Here is a 24,284-nt window from a genome sequence, read left to right as displayed (position 1 = left end):
TCTGAACTGAATGTCATTGCATTGAACCAAATGCCATCTAATGTAAAAAATTCTACTGTACCTATAAATTAGCCAGACTATAACCCAAATCATTTTTTATAATCATGTACGTACATTGATATATTTAACCTTTTCAGGGTCCAGACCCCTGATCTGAAACTTGTCCACAGGGCCCAAGAATTTTCAAAAAAATTGTGATTTTTTCTCATGAAATGATAATCTTTTTCTGAAGGTAATAAAACAAAAAGTACGAAGTTTTATGGAAAATTGGCGAAATTATGCTCTTGTGAATTTTGCTGCATCAGTGATTTTGCCGACTGACTCCCATTTTAGGGTAATTACATTATTCCAGTCGACCGAATTCTTAAGTTACTTCGCTAGTATTATACATTTAATGTCCTTAAAAACATACATCCTGCCTCAGTGGGATACAGCCAGTTTGTTGAAAGAAGAAAAAATACATATAATGTTTACTGCTCTTGTAGTTTCAAGTTAGGATTAAGCTTGCCCAAAATGCTCTGCATAACCATGGGCTTTCTGCATGAATTCAAGTGTCACCCATTGCTGTATAAACTATGTATCATGTGAAAATAAAACATGAATTTTAATTTGAAACCAATAGTATTTCCTTTACGAGATTCTAATTGGCATCATTTTCTTTGGGGGTAGGTCCCATTGTGCCTCCCCTTCTTTGGTGATACCTGCCCATCACAGTGACTTCTTGCCCATCTGCCCACCCACCCAACCACTATCTGACCTGTACCCACCCCAGTGGCTACTTATCTAGCTCACCTAACCACCCAGTCACCTTGCCTCTCAACTGCTGTTTGCCAATATAGTGGGTCACCACCCACTGCCTTCTCTATTCCTCGGGACTCTGCTAGCTGCAGAGTCCCTTGGCTATTGTTCTAACCAAGGAGCATAGACCCATAAGATAAGAGGTCCATCCAGCCATCTTCGACCTATCAGAGTGGATGTTGGCAACTAGTGTGGAATAAAGTCCTTAACCTTTGACTGTTTTGGTCATATAAATACGTCTTACAAGCCACTGTGTTTGATGTATATATACTCAAAAATTCTAGTGGCTTCAAATCAAGCAGGAGAAAGCTGGTAGGCCCACATGTGAGAGAATGGGTCAGTGTGCACCACATAAAAAAAAAAAAAATTCCGACCGTGTTTTGGATTAAAGTGCTGACTTTGCGGTGTATTTTCGTATAGTATTTATGGTTGTATTCTCGTTTTCTTGGTCTTGTTTGATAGAATGGAAAACATATTATAGAAATAGATTTTGTTTGCTTTTACTATGAAAAGAACCTTGAAATGGAGCTCAAAGTAATGGAAATATTTGATTTTTGCCAATGTTCAAAAGTAAACAAATGATGTCATTGTCCAATAAATGTCCAACTAGCCATTCTAATATGCAGTCATGAATGGGTTATGTTATTTATACAATTATTACAATATTGCAGTACTCTTCTATTTTTTGTTTGAATAAAAATTCAAAATAGAAAGCAAGAGTAATATCAGAGGGGCCTGGAGACATGACTGATGAACAAAGAAAATGTTATTTTAGAGCCAGGAATGTCTGCATTGTTCATTCTGAAACCTATTTTGAAATTGGCATATTTTTTAATTTGCATGAAATTAGCCAAATTGCAAATTTCTGACCACGTTATTGGGTAGTTGAAATCAGTAAATGGGCAGTTTCTTGTACTCAATCGATAGAACAAATGGAGTTCTAAAGAAATAGCTATGAGTTTGGTGGACTGGAACAATGGAATTAGCCGAAAATAGGGCTCAAAGTGGGTGAAATTGTCGATTTGTAAATATCGCCGAGGTTGCTAACTTCACGAGAGCGTAATTCCGTAAGTTTTCCATCAATTTTTTTTTTTGGTGTCATTACCATTGGGAAAAGATTCTCTATCATTTCATAAGAAAAAATACTAATTTTTTTTTTTTTTTTTTTCAAAAATTTTTCGACACCAGGAGTCACCTCAGGATTTGGGGTTGCGACAGTCAAGTGGTTAAGGATACTACACCAGTTATCTAGACTACTTTGATTCATTAGGCCTTAGAATTCAAGATGTGATAGTAACTGTGGGCTTCAGCTGCACCATCTGGCTCTTTCCCCATGTTTCAAATAAGGGTAATGGAAGGTGGTTATGTGCAGTGATGGAGCAGTGCAACTTGGTGTCATGAAGATTTCAATATATTTATTCCCTTGAAAGAATATTGCCCGTTTGAGTCATTTTTGACACCAGTATAGTCCAACACCCAAGTGACTAAACCTAATCTAATCAATGAGGTCATGCCAGAGAAGCTGGTACCTCATACACCGAGAAATGTCTCGGTGTATACATGCTGATAATTTGCTTTAATTCCTATTTTAGGAGTTAAAATATTCTGGACTTGTGGCATACAGGCTAAACATAGCCTAAATGACTCTCATGTGTGTTCCTGTAGTAATTTATCCAACAAATTCCAGAAATATGCTAAATTCTTTAAAATAGTACTAATGTATATACACTATAGTAAAAGGGAGGAGTAAGATTGACGTAGCCACAAGAGAAGCACGATGTCTAACCTACCTGGTCCCTTGAGGGGAACTGTCCAGATGTAAATTAGACACAGAGAGGCTGTCATCACTGGGGTAGGGCAGAGATCTGTAGGCAGATGATCTTCACCTTAGCGTGCAAGATGAAACACATGTACTAGTGTGATACTAAGCTGGGGCCCATAGTGATACTAAGCTAGGAGTACAAGTGCTTGGGACTCTTCTACTGTGCCACATTTACTACATAAAATAATTAAAAATTTTACTAAATCATTATGATCTACTTTACCATTATCAACAGATGCTACATATGCATGCCATTGGCTACATGCACTTACTGTACACAGTTTTAGACATGCCTGGCTTCTTTAATGAAGTAGAAGCCAGGTGATAAATATTCCAGTGAAAGTATTTACATCATAGTATTGTATATGTATCAGCAGATGAGAAAGGAGAAAGTTCAGGTTGAATCTTAAGAGACTATGAAGAAAATGTAACAGGATTGAGAAATCTTGTCTTGAAGCTTGATGTTGCAATGTAGAAATGAGCTTGGAGGTAGTACAGAACAGAAATGCTTGAACTAGACACTTGTACAATATCTGAGTATCTATTTGTAGACGTTTCACCAACCAGTGACTTTAGCAATACAAGAATATAATGTGAAGAATTATATCAAAAGACGAGGTAATTAGTCCCTCAGCTTTGGAGTTGGTGAAGAACATTGTAGTCTTGAAAGAACTAAAGCAGTCATGGAGCTTGGTGCTTACATACTGGCAACAGGTATAGCATGTGCAGCAGACTAAGGCTTTGTCACTTGTTGCCAGTATATAAGCACCAAGCTCCATGACTGTGCTTCAGTTCCTTTAAGACTATGGTGCTGTTCACTAACTCCAAGGCTGAGGGACTGATTACCTCATCTTTTGTATATAATTCTTCACATTATGTCCTTGTATTGATAAAGCCACTGGTTGGTGAAACGTCTATAAATAAAGATACCCAGATGTTGCACAAGTGTCTAATTCTGCATCTTGTCGGTATTGTATACCATTTACACAAATGCTTGTTTAGGTCCAAGTAAATTTGTAAAAAAATACAGAATGAAGAAAGAAGATAAACGTGCAGGAGATTTCTGAGTAAAGGTGTTGATAGCTAGGGAAGTATTCCCAAGACATTTATGAGCATATTGGGTTGAAATTTTGTACTGGAATGTGAATAATATCTAAGAGATTCTGGAAAACAGTATAATCAAACTTGAGTTTAGAAGCTGGGAAGTATAGCACATGTACACTAACAGTGTGGTTTAACTTTTGCCACATGGCCAGCAGGCGAGCTTTATGAAATGGGCCAACAGAGTACAAAAGAAACAGTGAATCAGAATCAGTGGCTAGGTTACCAGTAACAGCCTAGTTGATCAGACCCTGATCCATCGGGAGGCCTGGTCAAGGACTGGGCCATGATGGCGTTGACCCTTGGAACACCCACCTGGGTTTCATCTGTGCTATGGAATGATCAACATAATTCACACTATGATTTACCAAATTCCTAGCACCATTGGTTTCTAGCATAATATAAGTGTTAATGTGTGATGAAATATCACAATATTGTTAAATTTGTGAAGAAAATCATTTAAAACATGTACTGTGAACCGAGATGATTAATCCATGGCCAAATTAGACCCTAAGAGGGCTTAACATGGCTTGATTGGCAATGCTTTAGCCTCACACACTAAGTAAGGTAAGATAAGTTTTTTTTTGGATTTTTAACCCTGGAGGGTTAGTCACCCACGATAACCCAAGTCAGTGCGTTATCGAGGACTGTCTAACTTATTTTCATTGGGGTCCTCAATCTTGTCCCCCAGGATGTGACCCACACCAGTCGAATAACACCAGGCACCTACTTGCTGCTAGGTGAACATGACAACAGGTGTAAGGAAATACGTCAAAATATTTCCACCCCGCCGGGAATCGAACCTGGGCCCTCCATGTGTGAAGTGAGAGCTTTAGCCACCAGGCTAATCAGGTTCAAGCTCTTAAATAGCACTGGAGTGTGTTGCTTGGCACAGGAGTTTGTAAGCAATTGCACAGCAGCTTTCTGTTGGGTTATTAAAGGTTTAAGGTGAACTGATGTGGTTGAACCCCATGCGCAAGAAGCACCGTTTGGGGTACATAGTACCGTATCTTTGAAAGGCTGCCTACTGTTTTGGAGACTTTCTTGGATATATGCTGTATGTGGGTCTGAAATTTAAGACAGCAGTCAACGTGGAGACCAAGAAATTTGCCATCAGTGTGTCTTGAAATGGGGGAACCATTTATGGATATGTTTAGCTGAATATTTGCAGCTGTTTCCAAACAGCATGAAGTAGGTTTTGTCTATATTGAGAGTAAGTTTGTTGATCATCCAAGTAGATATTTTTAGTAGCTCATCATTTACAGGGTCTCTAAGTATAGTTGGGTTTGGGTGAGAGAAGATATAAGTAGTGTCATCTTCAAAAAGAATAGGTTTAAGTAGTTTAGATGTGTTGGGGAGGTCACTGATGTAAATGAGAAAGAGAAGTGGTTCAAGAATACTACCCTGTGGGACTCCAACCAGAACAGGTTGTGTAGTTGAGGCAACACCATTTGTGTATACATCCTAGTGTCTATCCTTACACCTGCTGTCCCTGTTCACCTAGCAGTAAGTAGGTACCTGGGTGTTAGTCAATTTGTGTGTGTGGCATCCTGGGGTACAAGATTGAAGGACCACAATGGAAATGAGACAGTTCTCAATGGTGCACTGACTTTCTTGGGTTATCCTGGGTGGCTAACCCTCTGGGTTAAAAATCCAAACAAATCTTATCTTACAGTAAGATTTTGAAGGCCTGAGGGCACAACCTTGGGAATGTATGTCCACTCTGGGTCAATACATTCAGGGTAACACCCTCCAGGTACCATAAACTTTCTCCAAGAAACAAAGCAAATTTAAAGAGTGAAATTATGATCTTAAATGAAGTCTTCCAGGACTTATGAATAAAAAGAATTTAACTTCTGTAGTATGTAACCTATTGTGAAAAAAATGTAATATAGTTTTAATAAAAGATTTACAGTAATGTTATATTCTTGCAGCAATGTGAATATAGCGTTCAGAAGCAGAAGTGGTCTAGTGTAATTTACTCACTTTCTGCGAACAGCTTTGGGAAGGCCAGGTGATTCAGGTTCTGTGAGGTACTCTAAGGTATCAGTGGAAGTCTGTCGATCTTGACCAAAACCCTTGGAGACACCACGCCTGAACAAGAGTATTTGAATGTTGTATTTCTTTACCACTTATCTTGTGTATGAGATGTAAACAGAAATTGTCAGTTTTAACCCATACACAGTCCAAACGTATATACAGTGGTCCCTCGTTTTTTGTAATTAATCCGTTCCTGGAGCCGTTACTATAAACGAAATTTGCGATTTACGAATCAATTTTCCCCATAAGAAATAATGTAAATACAATTAATCCGTTCCTTACACCCAGAAGTATTAAAACCAAAAAATTTTTTACATGAAATATACATGTAGTACATAAACAATACAATGGGAAATGATGAATGAAACATTAACAGCATAACACTTACCTTTATTGGAGATTCTTCTTAGTGTATGGGAGACTGGAGGAGGAGAGTGGATTGTTTATAGTTTGGAAGGGGAATCCCCTTCCAGCAACACCTCAGGTACCAATTGCTTTTCTGGGGTTGCTTGTCTTCTCTGTTTCTTAATGCCACTAGGACCACCTTGAGAGTCACTGGAGTCCTGTCTCACAAAATAACTGTGGAGAGAGCTCTGTTTCTGGCATCTCTTTAACACTTCCCTAAAATGGCCCAAGACTTTGTCACTGTACATGTTGCCAATATGGCTTGCAACAACCTTGTTAGGGTGATGTTTCTCCATAAAGCTTTCCATCTTACCCCACATAGCAAAAATCTCTTTAATTTCTGAAGAAGGCACCTCTTCCATCTCTCTTCCTCCTCCTCTGCAGCAAGATTCTGAGCTGCGATGTGTTGCTCTTCCTGCTGAAGCTCTTGCAGCTCCTCAGTGGTGAGCTCTTCATTGTGGTCTTCCACCAATTCTTCCACATCCTCCAAACTCACATCCAACCCCATGGAACTCCCCAGTGCCACAATTGATTTTACAACAGACATAGGCTCATCAGGGTCAGTCCAAAACCCTTCAAAATCCCTCTTGTCGACACAATCTGGCCACAATTTCCTCCAGGCAGAGTTCAAAGCCCTGGTAGTCACTCCCTCCCAAGCCATACCTATAAGGGTTATGCAATGGAGGATGCTGAAGTGTTCTCTCCAAAATTTCCTTAGGGTCAAGTGAGTGTCTGTGGTCAAAGACAAGCACCTGTTAAACATTGCTTTTGTGTAGAGTTTTTTAAAGTTTGCAATGACCTGCTGGTCCATGGGCTGGAGGAGAGGAGTGGTATTCGGGGGCAAGAACTTTACTGTGATGAACCCAAACTCCTCAAAAATTAGGTCATCCAAGTTTGGAGGATGAGCAGGTGCATTGTCCATTACTAGCAGGCACTTGAGATCCAATTTCTTTTCCAGGAGATACTCCTTCACACTAGGGCCAAACACTTCATTGAACCACTCGACGAAAATTTCCCTCGTGACCCATGCCTTACTATTAGATTTCCAAAACACACACAATTTACTCTTCATAACATTGTTTTTCCTGAACACTCTGGGATTTTCTGAATGGTACACTAGTAATGGCTTCACTTTGAAATCCCCACTAGCATTAGCACAGAACATTAGTGTCAGCCTGTCTTTCATAGGCTTGTGTCCTGGCATTGCCTTTTCCTCTTGTGTAATGAAGGTCCTCTTTGGCATTTTCTTCCAAAAGAGGCCTGTTTCGTCACAATTGAACATTTGTTCAGGTTTCAGTCCTTCAGCCTCTATGTACTCCTGGAATTCATGCACATATTTTTCAGCCTCCTTGCAGTCCGAACTGGCAGCCTCGCCATGCTGTACCACACTGTGTATGCCAGTATGGTTCTTAAATCTCTCAAACCAGCCTTTGCTGGCCTTAAATTCACTCACATCACCACTATTTGCAGGCAATTTCTTTACCAAATCTTCATGCAACTGCCTAGCCTTTTCACAAATAATTGAAGTCATAAGAGTATCTCCTGCTAATTGTTTCTCATTTATCCGCACCAATAATAACTTCTCAACCTCTTCGAGTTCTGGTGATCTCATTTTTGTCAGCATAGTTACTCCCTTTGCAACAACAGCGTCCTTGATTTTCTTTTTCTTGGCCACTATGGAACATAAGGTTGTGTAGGGTTTCTTATACATTCTGGACAGTTCTGCCACACTTGTACCACTTTCATATTGTTCAATGATGGTTTTCTTAAATTCAATCGTATTTCTCACCTTCTTTACCACAGGCTTGGCACTAGGAGCTTTCTTTGGACCCATGGTAGCTTATTTAGTACTTGCAAGCACTAAAATAAATGGAATATTATGAAATATTTCGCTGGAGCACATGAGGGGACCTTCGCTCACTGGTAAACAATGCCAGACTGGCTGCCGCCACAGCTCACGCCGTGGGTACGCGTCCGGGACGAATTACGACTCGCGAGTCAACTTATGAAAAGTGAGTCCATGTTTATACGAAAATAACCCTATGATTGGCGAAATTTACGATTGCCGGGAACTACGAAAAGCGAGGGACCACTGTATATGCTTTTACCGCTAGTGCCCCAAACGTATATATACGTTTTAATTTTCCTGCCTTCAAATTTGGCACGACTGACCTGAGATGCCTTGTCAGCATAGAATGGGTCCTAACACTCAGTGTGCGCAGTATTAAAAAAATCTGGGACCACTTAGTACCTTGTGGGAGCACCAGTTCAAATGAGCACCAGCTAGAGCAAACAGCGCAGCAAACACCTGGGATTCACTGATGCAATGTAGTATTAACACTCTCATTTTTTAAGAGGAAAGTGATTTTGACCCTGAGTTTAGTAGCTTTGAGGTGGATGTGGCCACAAGTGGTCGAGGAAATATCAAAAAACCTAGATAATAACCCATGTGCAATATTTGTGCAACACCCTTTCAGAATGTCTTATAATCTACGTCCAAAGTCAAGAGAAACAATTCTGGCTGGCTGGATGGCTGGTTGACTGATTGGCTGGCTAGCTGGCTGACCAGCTGCATGGTGGCCAGCTATGTGGCTGGCCGGCTGCTGGAGGCCTGGCTCTATCTCTGTTTGTCTGTCTGTATCTATGTCTATCTCTGTCTCTATCTGTCTTTGTCTCTATCTATCTGTTTCCATCTCTTTCTATCTGTCTGTCTATCTCCGTCTCACAGGTACACATAAATACACGTATACATAGTGTAAATTACCTAGGATAACCCAAAGAATCCAGACAAAATGCTATACTCTGCTTGAAGATGTGAGTAAAGGTGATGACACAGGTTTGTGGCTCTCTCTGAGACAGAGAACTAGACGGATAGACAGACAGACAGGGAGCTTGACAGACAGACAAATAGACAGACATGTTTGTGTACCAGTGAAAACAAAGGAGGGCGATGCTCATTAAACGTCACTTCTAATCTTTTCTTACCTGCCGCACCCTCCCCCATCCTCGTGTATGCTCATCAAAGGTCAGCTCTTATCAGATGTTATCTCATCTTATGTCACTGTCAGGGGTGGACTTTGTTTTTCATGCTTCAAGGGAACTTACTATTATTACGTATTTGTCATCATCGTCTTCTTCTTCTTCTCCGTCTCTTCCGTCTCCATCTCCTCCTCCTCCGTCTCCTCCTCTGTCTCCATCTCCTCCTCTGTCTCTGTCTCCTCCTCTGCCTCCGTCTCCATCTCCTCTGTCTCCATCTCCTCCTCTATCTCAGTCTCCTCCTCCTCCGTCTCCGTCTCCTCCTCTGTCTCCTCCTCCGTCTTCTCCTCCTCCTCCTCCTCCTCATTGCTGGGACATATAAATACTTTGTATATATTCCAAGACAATAGTAAATGGCCAAGGCAGGTGTAAATGTCCACCTGTCAGTGTGTTTGTGGCAATGTGAGTACAATTTCAGTACCTAATATAGTGGTCCCTCAATTATCGTCCTTAATCCGTTCCTGGAAGTGGGACTATTTTCGAAATGGACGATTTTCGAATCAATTTTCCTGGTGGCCTGGTGGTTAACGCTCTCGCTTCACACGGCGAGGGCCTGGGTTCGATTCCCAGCCAGAGTAGAAACATTGGACGTGTTTCTTTCCACCTGTTGTCTATGTTCCCCATCAGTAAAATGGGTACCTGGGTGTTAGTCGACTGGTGTGGGTCGCATCCTGGGACACTGACCTAAGGAGGCCTGGTCACAGACCGGGCCGCGGGGGCGCTGACCCCCGGAACTCTCTCCAGGTAAACTCCAGGTAATAAGGAATAATGTAAATCCAATTAATTCGTTCCAGACACCCAGAAGTATCAACAACAATTTTTCTTTTTACCTAAAAGATAGATTTACATGCACAAAAGAATGAACATTCAACATGACAGTAATGGATTTAAATTAAATTAGATAAGCTTAGATTTAGAAAGGACATAGGAAAGTACTGGTTTGGAAATAGGGTAGTTGATGAGTGGAACAGTCTACCTAGTTGGGTTATTGAGGCTAGGACATTGGGTAGTTTCAAATTTAGGTTGGATAAATATATGAGTGAGAGGGGTTGGATTTGAGTGGGACTTGCAAATGAGTGGATAGAGTTATCAGAGCTTATTTCTTGGGTAGCATTGAGGATTGGGTTGGGAAAATGTTTCGTTAGTGGGATGAATTGTAAAGGACCTGCTGAGCATGGGCCAACAGGCCTGCTGCATTATTATTATTACAATCAAAAAGAAGCTCTAAGCCACAAGGGCTATACAGCGCTGCAGAGCAGGAAGGAAGCGAGGGCATCAGGTGGCAAAAGGGAGGTTGATGAGTAATAGGTTACAGATAACAGCGGAGCAGTGGATGGTGAAAGGGTAAAGGGCAGCAAGAGACTGAGCTAGAAAGGGCTGAGGGGAGTGCGTAAGGTATCATCATCAGAGTTTGTGGAGTAAATCAGTTGTTGTCAAGAAGTCAATGAGAGAGTCAGGATTAAAGGAGGGTCCATCAGCAAGAAGGGAAGGTAATGAGAGAGTAGTAGAATGAAGACGGCGTTGGAGGTAAGTTCTGCGTGCTCGTTGATAGAGAGGGCAGTCTAACAGAATGAGGCTAATCGATACTGGAACTTGACACTGCTCACAGAGAGGTACAGGGTGCCTCTCCATGAGATACCCGTGAGTAAGACGAGTGTGGCCAATGCGAAGATGGGAGAGAGTGGTCTCCCAACCACGGCACTGATGACAAGAAGACGACCAGTAACCTATGCTCGGTTTAATAGAATGAAGTTTGTTACCAAGCAGAGTTGACTAACGTTGTTGCCAACGGGCGTGAAGGTGGGTAGCTATTGCACCAAAATAGTCCAGAAATGGAACACCTCTATAGGAAATTGGTAGGTCATGTACTGCTGACCGCGCAGCAGTGTCTGCCTGTTCATTGCCCTGTACGTCGACATGACCAGGGACCCAACAAAAAATAATATCTTTATTCAAATTCAAAGTTTATTCTCTATAAGGATTACAATGCTGAGTTTACAGAAATTTGGTTATTGTGTGGTTTACATGTAGTAAAATTGTGATTACAGAGTGTACCACTAGAACGCTTAGCATGGCTAGGCATTTCGGGCATACTTAGTTTTATTCTTAATTGTAAAATATTACAAATTATGAGGCAAGTTGGTATTATGGCTAAGTGACTAAATACTAGTTTGTGAGTTTAGCAATGTGAATGCTTTTGATTTGGCACAGTACATAGTTTCAGTATTGGAGTATCACAGGATTCATTATTTTAAGACTGAGATTAATATTTCTGTTTATGGTCAAATGAGTGAGTGAGTGAGTGAGTGTTAGTGTGAACCACCAGGTGGTATTCGTGTAGTTAGTTGACGGGGTGTATCAGGGAGATAAGATGTTTTCTAATGGTAGTTTTGAAGGTGATGAATGTGTCTGCAGTTCTAGAGTTCTCAGGTAGGGTATTCCAGATTTTAGGGCCTTTGACATACATTGAATTTTTGTAAAGGTTTAGTCGGACACGGGGAATGTCGTAGAGATGTTTGTGTCTGGTGTTATGCCTGTGGGTTCTGTCACAACTATCAAGAAAGCGTTTTAGGTCAAGGTTGATATTAGAGTTTAAGGCCCTGTAGATGTAGATTGCACAGTAGTAAGTGTGGATGTACTGAACTGGGAGTAAGTTTAGGTCTATGAAGAGTGGGGGGGTGTGTTGCCAGGGATGGGATTTAGTAATTAATCTTACTGCAGCTTTTTGTTGGGTTATTATTGGCTTTAGGTGTGTTGCTGCAGTTGATCCCCAAGCACAAATAGCATAGGTGAGGTATGGATAAATAAGTGAGTGGTATAGTGTGAGAAGGGCATTTTGCGGCACGTAGTATCGTATCTTGGAGAGGATCCCAACCGTTTTGGATACTTTTTTGGCTATATGCTGGATATGGGTGCTGAAATTCAGGTTGTTGTCATGGTATAAGCCTAGGAATTTTCCCCCATTATTTCTGGTAATTAGAGTGTTGTCAATCTTAATGTTAATTTGTGCATCTCCTGCTCTGCTACCAAACATAATATAGTAGGTTTTGTCAGTGTTAAGCGTAAGTTTATTGGCTGTCATCCAAGTCGATATTTTAATCAGCTCCTCATTCACAATGGTATTGAGGGTGGCAAGATTAGGGTGAGAGATGACATAAGTCGTGTCATCAGCAAAGAGAATGGGTTTCAGGTGTTGGGATACGTTTGGAAGGTCATTGATGTATATGAGGAAGAGCAGGGGACCAAGGACACTTCCCTGCGGAACTCCAGTATCAAGTGGCCGTGTTGCTGATGCTGTGTCTTTAATGGTGACGTACTGATACCTATTAGTAATGTAAGATTTGAAATAAGCAAGCGCATGGCCTCTTATACCGTAGTGATCAAGTTTGTGGAGTAGGATGTCGTGGTCTACTGTGTCAAAAGCTTTTCTTAGGTCAATAAAAATGCCTAGTGGATATTCCTTATTTTCCAATGCTGTGTAAAGCAGATCTAGCATTTTTATGATTGCATCATTAGTGCTTTTATTTTTCCTGAATCCAAACTGGCAGGGGTTGAGTATGTTTTGAGCCGTTATAAATGAATACAGTCTCCTGTGCACGAGTTTCTCAAAGATTTTGGATAGCAATGGTAAGTTAGATATTGGCCTATAGTTGTTTAAGTCTGTAGGGTCACCACCTTTATGTATTGGTGTAACCCTTGCCATCTTGAGTAGTTTCGGGAAGGTGCTAGTCTCTAGTGACTTGTTAAAAAGTAATGAAATAGCATGCGAAAGGACATGGGCCGCTCGCTTGTACAGTAATGGTGGGACATGAGACAGATTCCCCGAGTTATTTTTAAGTGACTTTATGATCTCAATGACTTCCGTGGGCTCAGTTGGTGCAAGATAGAAGGAATTAGGGAAATTCCCATCTAGGTAGTCCCCGGCATGGGCATTGGTATGTGGGATTTTACTGGCGAGATTAGATCCTATGTTTGAGAAGAAGTCGTTTATCTTGTTAGCTGTGTCAGTGGGATGTAGTGGTGTTTCATTAGGTTTAGTTAGGACAATATTCTTGGTTTTTCTCAGTTTGTGGGTCCCTAGAATCTGAGTGTGTGTTTTCCAGGTCTTTTTTATATCTCCTCTAGTGTCTGTGAATCTACTGGAGTAGTATAGTTGTTTGGCTTTCTTTATTACTTTGGTGAGAGCTGATGAATAGTGTTTAAGAGTATCTTTGTGTATTAAGCCCTGTCTATGCTTCGTAGAGATACGGCGTAGCCAAAGTTGGATACGGAGAACTAGGGGGTGAGATGTATCAAATTTTCGTATAGCCTGTAGAGCACTAAGGGAGTCCGAGACTACCACAAATGATGACACAGGCATAGATGCGATACAAGTAAGTGCTGCAAGAATGGCATACAGTTCAGCAGTAAAAATGCCCCCGCACGACACTGTCCGGAAACGCTGCTGCAAATCCGACGCTGTCTGAAGACTTGGAGCCATCTGTGTACACAGCGGTGGCATGAGAATGGGAGTGGAAGTGATCAAGAAAAAGAGAGCGGGAAGCCACCGTAGGCAGTTGAGCTTTCGAGCAAGGGAGTGAGAAAGAACAGACCCGAACAGCTGGAACTTCCCAGGGGGGTAGGGAAAAGTGAGATGCTACATGAACATATAAAGGTGGTAACTGAAGGGAAGACGAGTGAATGTAGGCGAAGAGAAAAGGGACGGAAAAAACAGGGGCGGCGAACGAATAAAGAATGTCTACTAATATCGGTGACCATTCTATAAATGGAAGGATTGTGGAGATCATGAGAGCGTACATAGTAGCAAAGGCAATGGGCATCACGGCGATCAGACAAGGATGGAACATTCGCTTCTGCATAGAGGCTCTCAACAGGGAAAGAGCGAAAAGCACCAAGGCACAAACGTAATCCTTGGTGATGGATAGAGTTAAGGCTAGAGAGAGTAGCAGGAGAGGCCGCGAAATAAATCTGGTCACCATAATCGAGTTTCGATAAAACGAGGGCTGAATGTAGGCGAAGCAGAGTTGGACGATCAGCTCCCCAGGAAAGATGAGCAAGAGTTTTAAGGTTTAGCCGGCTGTGACAAGTTGCCTTCAGAGAGGTAATGTGAGGTTTCCAGGATAACCTACGGTCAAAGAGAAGGCCTAGAAACCTGACTGTATCACGTTCGGGGATTCGGGAGCCATAGAGATACAAAGGATGATCAGAGATGACAGAGTGTCTAGTGAAAGTAATTTGGCGAGTTTTGGTACTTGAAAATTTAAACCCATGCGTGGTGGCCCAAGTGGAAACACGGTCGACCGCATGCTGGAGAGAAACTGCAATGAGATGACAGTCAGCGCCTGCACAAGCAATAGCGAAGTCATCAACAGAGTGATGACCAAATATTGGGTGGAAGAACAGAGGCAAGGAGAAAAAGTGTTATGCTTAGAACACATCCCTGAGGGACACTTTCAGCTTGGACAAAGTCCGGGGAAAGAACATTATTGACTCGAACACGGAAATGTCTGTCAGTTAAAGAGTTCTTAAGGAAGGATGGTAGATTAACATAAGAACATAAGAAAGGAGGAACACTGCAGGAGGCCTGTTGGCCCATACTAGGCAGGTCCTTTACAATTCATCCCACTAACAAAACATTTGGCCAACCCAATTTTCAATGCCACCCAAGAAATAAGCTCTGATGTGAAAGTCCCACTCAAATCCAACCCCTCCCACTCATGTACTTATCCAACCTAAATTTGAAACTACCCAAAGTCCCAGCCTCAATAACCCAACTAGGTAGACTGTTCCACTCATCAACTACCCTATTTCCAAACCAATACTTTCCTATGTCCTTTCTAAATCTAAACTTATCTAATTTAAATCCATTACTGCGAGTTCTCTCTTGGAGAGACATCCTCAAGACCTTATTAATATCCCCTTTATTAATACCTATCTTCCACTTATACACTTCGATCAGGTCTCCCCTCATTCTTCGTCTAACAAGTGAATGTAACTTAAGAGTCTTCAATCTTTCTTCATAAGGAAGATTTCTAATGCTATGTATTAATTTAGTCATCCTACGCTGAATGTTTTCTAACGAATTTATGTCCAATCTGTAATATGGAGACCAGAATTGAGCTGCATAATCTAGGTGAGGCCTTACTAATGATGTATAAAGCTGCAGTATGACCTCTGGACTTCTGTTGCTTACACTTCTTGATATAAATCCCAGTAATCTATTTGCCTTATTACATACGCTTAGGCATTGCTGTCTTGGTTTAAGGTTGCTGCTCACCATAACCCCCAGGTCCTTTTCGCAATCTGTATGGCTAAGTTCTACATCATTTAACTTATAAGTACTAGGGTTATGGGCACTCCCAAGCTTCAGAACCTTGCATTTATCAACATTGAACTGCATCTGCCACTTTTCTGACCAAGAATAGAGTTTGTTTAAATCCTCCTGAAGTTCCATAACATCTACATTTGAATCAATTATCCTACCTATCTTTGTGTCATCGGCGAATTGGCTCATATCACTACTATCGTACTTCCACTCAATGCTAAATGTAATTTATTTGTGGTCGCTAGCACCCAGTTCCTCTGAAATTTCTAAATTATTAACAAGGGATTCATTGTTTGCCATAACTAAGTCAAGCAGGTTATTTCCCCTTGTAGGTTCTGTCACAAACTGCTTCAAAAAACAATCCTGAACTACTTCTAAGAAGTCGTATGATTCTAAATTCCCAGCCAAGAAATTCCAATCAATATGAATTGACACCAATTGCCCTGGACAACCATTTATTTCCAACTCCTCTCCTTGGCAAAATACCACATATGACAGGGTTCCCACCCTTACTCCTAATTATTTCTATTGCTGACCTATACCTGCTAATCAGGTCTTCACTCCTACGTCTGCCAACATCGTTGCCTCCAGCACTGAGACAGATAATAGGATTGCTCCCATTACCTCTCATGATGTCATCCAGACGGCTAACAATATCCTCCATCCCAGCCCCAGGAAAGCAAACTCTCTGTCTCCTACTCCTGTCCTTCAAGCAGAACGCCCTATCCATATACCTAACTTGGCTATCCCCAACAACAACAATATTCTTACCTTCCTTGGTGTCGTTCGTCGTGATGTTCCCAGTAGTCGACTCACATTCGTCGGGTAGCACTGAGAATGTATTAGATGCTTCCACAACAGTTTCCACAGCAGTCTCTTTCTTCTTCATCGTTTCTACCTTTCCATTCGTCTTCTTGATCGTCAACTTCGTTCCCTGCTGTCCAGCCACTGACCAGTTTCCCTTCTTGACCTGAGGACTCAAAACAGGACTACTACGAATCTTCTTGTTTTCCTCGGTCAGTCGCCGAATCTCCATCTTTGCCATCCTCAATTCTTCCTTAAGCTGTTGGTAAAGTTGCTCGATGGAGGGCATCTTGCTTCAATTCGTAGAGAGCACGCAAACAGGTCTTCACAGAGCTAAGCCTCGGAGGCCTAAGGAATGGGCCTGGGCCAAAATATTATACCTCCAAGTTGTGTCATACGCCTTCTCAAGGTCAAAAAATATGGCAATAACTGAGTGATTATTCGCAAAGGCATTATGAACATATGTATCCAAGCGTAGTAAGGAGTCTATGGTAGAATGACCCTTACGAAAGCCATATTGACTAGCGGAGAGACTGTTGTGTGTCTCTAAATACCACATTAAACGTTGATTTACGAGACGTTCCATCACTTTGCAAACTGCACTAGTAAGAGCGATGGGACGATAGTGGGAGGCATCATGTCCTGTAGTACCCGGTTTGCGGAAAGGGAGAACAATGGCAGACTTCCCCAGCTGGGGAAGAACTCCTTGTGCCCAAATAACATTGAAGAGGTGCAAGAGGACTACAAGGGCTGACCGATGTAAATGTTGTAACATACGAATATGAATGTCGTCAGGCCCAGCTGCCGATGATCGGCAAGCTGAGAGCATTGCCTCTAGTTCTTGAAGTGTAAAAGGCACATTATACTGTTCTTCTCTGAGAGAAGAAAAGTCCAAGGGTACTAACTCTCTGGCAGACTTTGAGGAAAGAAACGAGGGGCATAGATGGAGCCCCCGGGAAATATAGACCAGATGTGTGCCAAGTTCAATGGCAACATCGAGAGGGTTTGCTACCTGGAGAGTTTACCTGGAGAGAGTTTCGGGGGTCAACGCCCCCGCGGCCCGGTCTGTGACCAGGCCTCCTGGTGGATCAGCGCCTGATCAACCAGGCTGTTGCTGCTGGCTGCACGCAAACCAACGTACGAGCCACAGCCCGGCTGATCAGGAACTGACTTTAGGTGCTTGTCCAGTGCCAGCTTGAAGACTGCCAGGGGTCTGTTGGTAATCCCCCTTATGTGTGCTGGGAGGCAGTTGAACAGTCTCGGTCCCCTGACACTTATTGTATGGTCTCTTAACGTGCTAGTGACACCCCTGCTTTTCATTGGGGGGATGGTGCATCGTCTGCCAAGTCTTTTGCTTTCGTAGTGAGTGATTTTCGTGTGCAAGTTCGGTACTAGTCCCTCTAGGATTTTCCAGGTGTATATAATCATGTATCTCTCCCTCCTGCGTTCCAGGGAATACAGGTTTAGAAACCTCAAGCGCTCCCAGTAATTGAGGTGTTTTATCTCCGTTATGCGCGCCGTGAAAGTTCTCTGTACATTTTCTAGGTCGGCAATTTCACCTGCCTTGAAAGGTGCTGTTAGAGTGCAGCAATATTCCAGCCTAGATAGAACAAGTGACCTGAAGAGTGTCATCATGGGCTTGGCCTCCCTAGTTTTGAAGGTTCTCATTATCCATCCTGTCATTTTTCTAGCAGATGCGATTGATACAATGTTATGGTCCTTGAAGGTGAGATCCTCCGACATAATCACTCCCAGGTCTTTGACGTTGGTGTTTCGCTCTATTTTGTGGCCAGAATTTGTTTTGTACTCTGATGAAGATTTAATTTCCTCATGTTTACCATATCTGAGTAATTGAAATTTCTCATCGTTGAACTTCATATTGTTTTCTGCAGCCCACTGAAAGATTTGGTTGATGTCCGCCTGGAGCCTTGCAGTGTCTGCAATGGAAGACACTGTCATGCAGATTCGGGTGTCATCTGCAAAGGAAGACACGGTGCTGTGGCTGACATCCTTGTCTATGTCGGATATGAGGATGAGGAACAAGATGGGAGCTAGTACTGTGCCTTGTGGAACAGAGCTTTTCACCGTAGCTGCCTCGGACTTTACTCTGTTGACGACTACTCTCTGTGTTCTGTTAGTGAGGAAATTATAGATCCATCGACCAACTTTTCCTGTTATTCCTTTAGCGCGCATTTTGTGCGCTATTACGCCATGGTCACACTTGTCGAAGGCTTTTGCAAAGTCTGCTACATCAACACCAGCGACCCGTAGAACAGGAGCCGGGTCAGGAGAGTATTTACCACTCAATTTCCTCACTTTTTTCCAGACTGCACTCATAGAAGAAGCAGAGGTGATGGTGGAAACATAGTCTCACCAACAAGTGCGTTTAGCTTCACGGATAGCAGGGCGAGCGATCGCACGCTTCTGCTTAAAATCAAGAAGTCTCTCAGCGGTTCTATTGTACCGGTACCTGCCCCATTCAGCGCGTTTCAAACGTACTGCACGAGCACAAGCAGGAGACCACCAAGGCACTCACTTCTGAGAATGCCTGCCTGAGGTTTGGGGTATAGAATGAGAAGCTGCGGTATAAACTGACGTTGAGAAGAGGTGTAGGAGCTCATCAATGGAGGATGAAGAAGGAACCTCACTAAAAGCAGTGAGGTGTGAGTAAAGATCCCAATTTGCCTGATCAAATTGCCAGCGAGGGCTACGGAAAGGTGGTGAATAGGAAGGAGAAGTAAGAATGATTGGAAAATGATCGCTGTCATGTAAGTCCGGTAGAACAGACCAGGTGAAGTCTAGTGCAGTGGATAAAGAACAGACTGACAGATCGATGCAAGAGAGAATATGAGTACGAGGATCAAAATGGGCGGGAGTACCAGCATTTAAAACATGGAGGGGGTGAGAGGTGAGAAAAGCCTCCAACTGGATGCCACGTGAGTCACAATGAGACCCCCCCCCCCCCCAGATCAAATGGTGGGCATTAAAATCACCAAGTAACAAGTGGTGGTGGTAAGGATGAAACAAAAAAGGCAAAGTCTGGGATAGAAAATGCTCGAGAAGGAGAGAGATATAAAGAACATATTGTAAACCACTTATTCAAGTGGATACGGGCTGCAGTGTAATGCAGCGAGGTATGGACAAATAGTTGACAGTACGGAATATCATTGCGTAGAAGAAGGGCACTTTCATTAAAGGTCCCATCTGAGAAAGGATCCAAAGAATACAATAAAGTATAGCCTGAGATAGGTTGGAAAACAGCCGAGTGTAATTTTGGTTCTTGTAAGCAAGCACCAACAGGGGAAAACCTGGAAAGCAACATCTGAAGCTCACCCCGATTACCCCTGAGGCCGCGGATATTCCACTGTAAATAGGCCATGATTGGCGATGAATAAAATACCAGGAATCCGTAGGGAAAGGCACCTACGGACTAGAGGGGTTAGAAAAGTCAACGTGTGGTGGCATTGGAAGACGTTCAAGCAGCGAAGGAACGGAGCGTTGCAAAGAATGGGGTTGTGAAGATGGAGGAGAGGGAAGAGAAGGAACAGAAAGTGAATCAGTGTCCATTGAAGGTTTAGTCTCTGCAATATATTCTGAAATGGCTTCAAGTGTTTCTGAATTCAAAGATGTATGGGAGACCATATTGGAGATAGAAGGGGGAGGGTGAGTAAAGATTGGGACAGTAATGGACTGTACCAAAGTAGAGGGGGAGGAAAGAGTGTAAGGGACTGGAGATGAAATGTGGGGGGGGACAGAAGAGGCAGAAACCTGGGAGGTGGCAGAAGAGGGAGAAACTTGAGAGGGGACGGGGGTGGAAGGCACAGTACGAGGAGGAGGGTGAATCTCCACACTTGTAATAGAGCCAGAGAGAGGGAAAGAACTAGGCCCAGAGACTGGAAAGGTAAAGTGTGGAGGTGGAAGAAGGGAAGGAAAGGGCAAAGAAGATTTGAGCAATGTGGATTTTTTGGACTTCTGAGAAGTAGAGGGGCGATTGGTATTAGGTGTCGTACGAGGTCTTGTCGATACTGGGGCTTGCGAGGAAGGACACGAAGATGTTAGAACAGACTGAGTTGTAGTCGGGATGTCAGAGCCAAGGACAGCAAAAGGATTAGATGCTGGAGTGGCTCTGGGAGGGGTAACAACAGAGGAGTTGTGTACGAATGGTATATAATACCGACAAGATGAGATTAAGACACATGTGCAACATCTGGGTATCTTTATTGTAGACGTTTCACCATCCAGTGGCTTTATCAATACAAATTCTAGGACATAACTTGAAGACAGTAGAACTATGTACAGAAGATGAGGTAATCAGTCCCTCAACCTAGGAGTAGGTGCGAAGAGCATCATAATCGTGGAGATGCTGAAGCAGAAGAAAGGATCCTGGCGCTTATATAGTAACGTCAGGTGTAGCAGACGAGGGCATATTCACTGGTAGGCGGGATTCCCCAGTGGAAGTAGGTCCTTCCCAAAGAGATGGGTTAGTTGTAGTAGTAGTTGTCGTAGTCGTGAAGGTTATGTACATGTCCTCAGAATTAAGATTCCATGACGTTGCAGTGTCTGACAAGTTGTGTACGAATGGTATATAATACCGACAAGATGAGATTAAGACACATGTGCAACATCTGGGTATCTTTATTGTAGACGTTTCGCCATCCAGTGGCTCTATCAATACAAATTCTAGGACATAACTTGAAGACAGTAGAACTATGTACAGAAGATGAGGTAATCAGTCCCTCAACCTAGGAGTAGGTGCGAAGAGCATCATAATCGTGGAGATTATGATGCTCTTCGCACCTACTCCTAGGTTGAGGGACTGATTACCTCATCTTCTGTACATAGTTCTACTGTCTTCAAGTTATGTCCTAGAATTTGTATTGATAAAGCCACTGGATGGCGAAACGTCTACAATAAAGATACCCAGATGTTGCACTTGTGTCTTAATCTCAACAACAGAGGAGGCTGCAGAAGATGGGACCCCAGAAGTGGGGGGATGTTTTGAAACACGAGAATAAGAAACACGGGGTAGTCTCCCTTGGAGGCGGAGATGAGTAACTGCCATAGCATAAGGGAGACTTTCTGCCTCTTTGAGGCAACGGATTTCACGTTCATTTAAGTAGACCTGGCAACGGTGGGAGTACAAAGGGTGAGCTTCATTACAATTAAGGCAAGATGGAGGTTGACTGCAAGATGTATTAGAATGGTCGTCGGCACCACAGACTGGGCATTCGGCCATAGATCTGCAATATTTCGCTGGGTGACCAAAACGCCAGGAATTTCTACACTGTTGCGGTGTAGGTATCACCTTTCGAACTTGTAACCGATGTCCCGCAACATATACAGAGGACGGGAGTTCTCGGCTGTCAAAAGTTAAACAAGCCACATTGCAAGGGTAATGTCTCTGCCCACGAGCAGGAAGGACATAAGTGTCTACTTTGAGGATTGGGAGATCCTGGAGTTCCAGCTGTTCAAGAATATCATTGCCACATGACTGGAAATTCTGTTGGACTATGGTATGGGGCAGAATGACAGTACCACTACAAGAATTGAGAAAAAGATGTTTTTCAATAGTGATAGGAGTAGTATCGATATTCGAAAGGAGAGAAAGATCATGAGCTTGGGTAGCATTCTGGACAGTGACGATGCGCATACCGCTCTTGAGAGCATGAAATGAAATATCTCTACCAACATGACACAGGAGCGCTTTGCCAATACTATGGTCAGAAAGGTAGGCAGAAGAAGAAGTCAGTCTTAAAGTAAAGAATTTAGTCCATTGTGTGGTCCGAAACTGAGCGTGGAGAGGGAGTGCATGACGTGTCGGTCTTTTCCGAGTAGAATGGGAAGGTAACGAAGGAGCCATCATCAGGACATTGACGTTGGCATTTAGGAGTAGGACCGGAGTTGGTCCGGTGTGAAATGGGCAGGCGATTCGATAACTGCCGTACCATAGAGGGAGAAGCCAGAAGCATAGTCAAAGGAGAGCGGAGTTCAGACAAATCGAAAGAGTCAGTCGAAGCCCCGGTACCTGAAGCAGGTGAGGAAACAGCACCAGCAAGAGGTACAGGGGCACCAGGAGTGTCCAAAGAGTGGTCTAAAAACAAGGCAGGGTCAGAAAGGGGTGTGGTATCAAGAAGGGGCCCGGGGGTAGTGGGTTCATGGATTGGGTTCTCCATGGTTAGGTTACTCCTTTGCTTTTTGTTTTTAAGAAAAAAAAAGAAAGAAGAAAATAAAAAAATAAAAAAAGAATAAAAAAAGGGGGGAGCGGGGAGGAATAGTTCCCAGGAGGAATGAAAGGGCCGGAAATCTCCCTCCATGCCCAAGAGGACCTCAGCACCGCTAGTAGCGCAGATGCAGCATGGAACCCGTGCCATACCCTACCCTTCATGCCAGTAAACCAGCAATCCGGGATAGCAACCTCACATCTGCCGAGCTACCTCGGTGGACAAAAGAGAGGGCGGCCAGATATCTGCCACAAAGCATACCTCCTTCAGCCACCACCCCTGGAATCCGAAAGGTGGCTTCCAGAGATACACCCATCGCCCGAAAGACACCCAAAGCTACTCCAGGGTACTGGAGAGGGATCGGGACATCCCCAGGCGATCCAGATTCCACGGCAAACTACGCCACCGCCAAGAACCTCAACGGAATGGGATGGACCCCTGTACCCTTTCCCCTACCTAGGAACTAGCGCGCCTGTGGGAGAAATCCCACAGGCTCCTCCCCACCCCTCCCAAAAGGGAGGGGTGGGGAGGAGGAAGAGGAAAGGAAAAAGGGGAGGAGGAAAGGAAAAAGGGGAGGATGGGATAGGGAGGGGGGGATTGGGGGGTAATTAGATTCGGTCTGAGGAAGGAGACCGACAGGTCTGATTCCTCAGACCAAGAGCCTCTTCACCACAACAAGGAGCCCCCCTTGAAGAGGCAGGCCTGCTGCAGTGATCCTCCTTTTTTATGTTCTTATGTAAAAATACAAAGGTGGTGGTGGTCGAGTGGAAGCAGTTGTGATAGTGGTTGATAAATTATATGTTGATAAATCATATGTTTCTCACATTCTTTACCAAAGGGCTGGCACTAGAAGCTTTCTTTGGAACCATGGTAGTTTATTTAGCACTTGCAAGCACTAAAATCAATGGAATATTATGAAATATTTCGTAGGAGCATGTAAGAGGACCGTTGCTCACTGGTAACCTATTAATCATCCATCTCCCTTTTGCCACCTGATACCCTCGCTTCCTTCCCGCCCTACAGCACTGTATAGCGCTTGTGGTTTAGTGCTTCTTTTTGATTATAATAATAATAATACGGCTTTGAGTTTGGGGTCCAAACCGTAGATCTACGCCATGAATTCAGCTCACCCAGATAAGCTGTGAGCGGTAAATTTGGGCCTAGATATGAGAGAATACATCTATGTGCTATGTGTGCACCATATAAAACAAATCCTGCAGCACACAGTGCATAAGAGAGAAAAAAAAAACAGACCGTAATTTTCGATTAAAACAGCAAATTTGCAGTGTTTTTCATGTTTTTTATAGTTGTATTTGTGATTTCTTGGTCTCATTTGATAGAATGGAATTATATTACAGAAATAGAGATGATTTTGATTGGTTTTAGTATTGGAAATGGCTTGAAACTGAACTCAAAGTACCAGAAATGTTAAATTTTTGCCAATGTTCAAGAGTAAACAAATGACTTCAAGTCTAACACATGCCAGCTGGTGGGTCTAATATACATTCATAAATGTGGTGATATTATTTATACAATTATTACAATATTGCATAAAAGTAAATCATTATGTGAATAAAAAATCAAAATGGAATTCATTTGTAAAGCCTGAAAATGTAACTAATGAACAAAGGAAATGTTAGTTTAGTGCCAGGAATGCTTGCATTGTTTATTCTGGACCCTATTTTGAAATTGGAATATTTTGAACTTTGTGTTAAACTGGCCAAATTACCAA

General features: G+C 42.8%; 1 protein-coding gene across 1 annotated transcript in view; it reads right to left on the bottom strand.

Annotated features, from left to right (window-relative positions):
* Nucleotides 1-24,284, bottom strand: part of LOC128703019 (uncharacterized) — an 87,642-nt gene that overhangs the window by 45,871 nt on the left and 17,487 nt on the right. The window contains exons 2-3 of the mRNA XM_070103640.1: nt 5,708-5,815; nt 2,589-2,663 (exon numbers count right to left, since the gene is read on the bottom strand). Of these exons, the coding sequence (XP_069959741.1) occupies nt 2,589-2,663; nt 5,708-5,815 (183 nt within the window). The remainder of the gene's footprint in view (nt 1-2,588; nt 2,664-5,707; nt 5,816-24,284) is intronic.

The sequence above is a fragment of the Cherax quadricarinatus genome, chromosome 86 (assembly GCF_038502225.1).
Source record: "Cherax quadricarinatus isolate ZL_2023a chromosome 86, ASM3850222v1, whole genome shotgun sequence".
Taxonomy (NCBI): domain Eukaryota; kingdom Metazoa; phylum Arthropoda; class Malacostraca; order Decapoda; family Parastacidae; genus Cherax; species Cherax quadricarinatus.
Note: the sequence above shows the minus strand (reverse complement) of the source record. Positions and strands in the feature narration are given on the sequence as shown.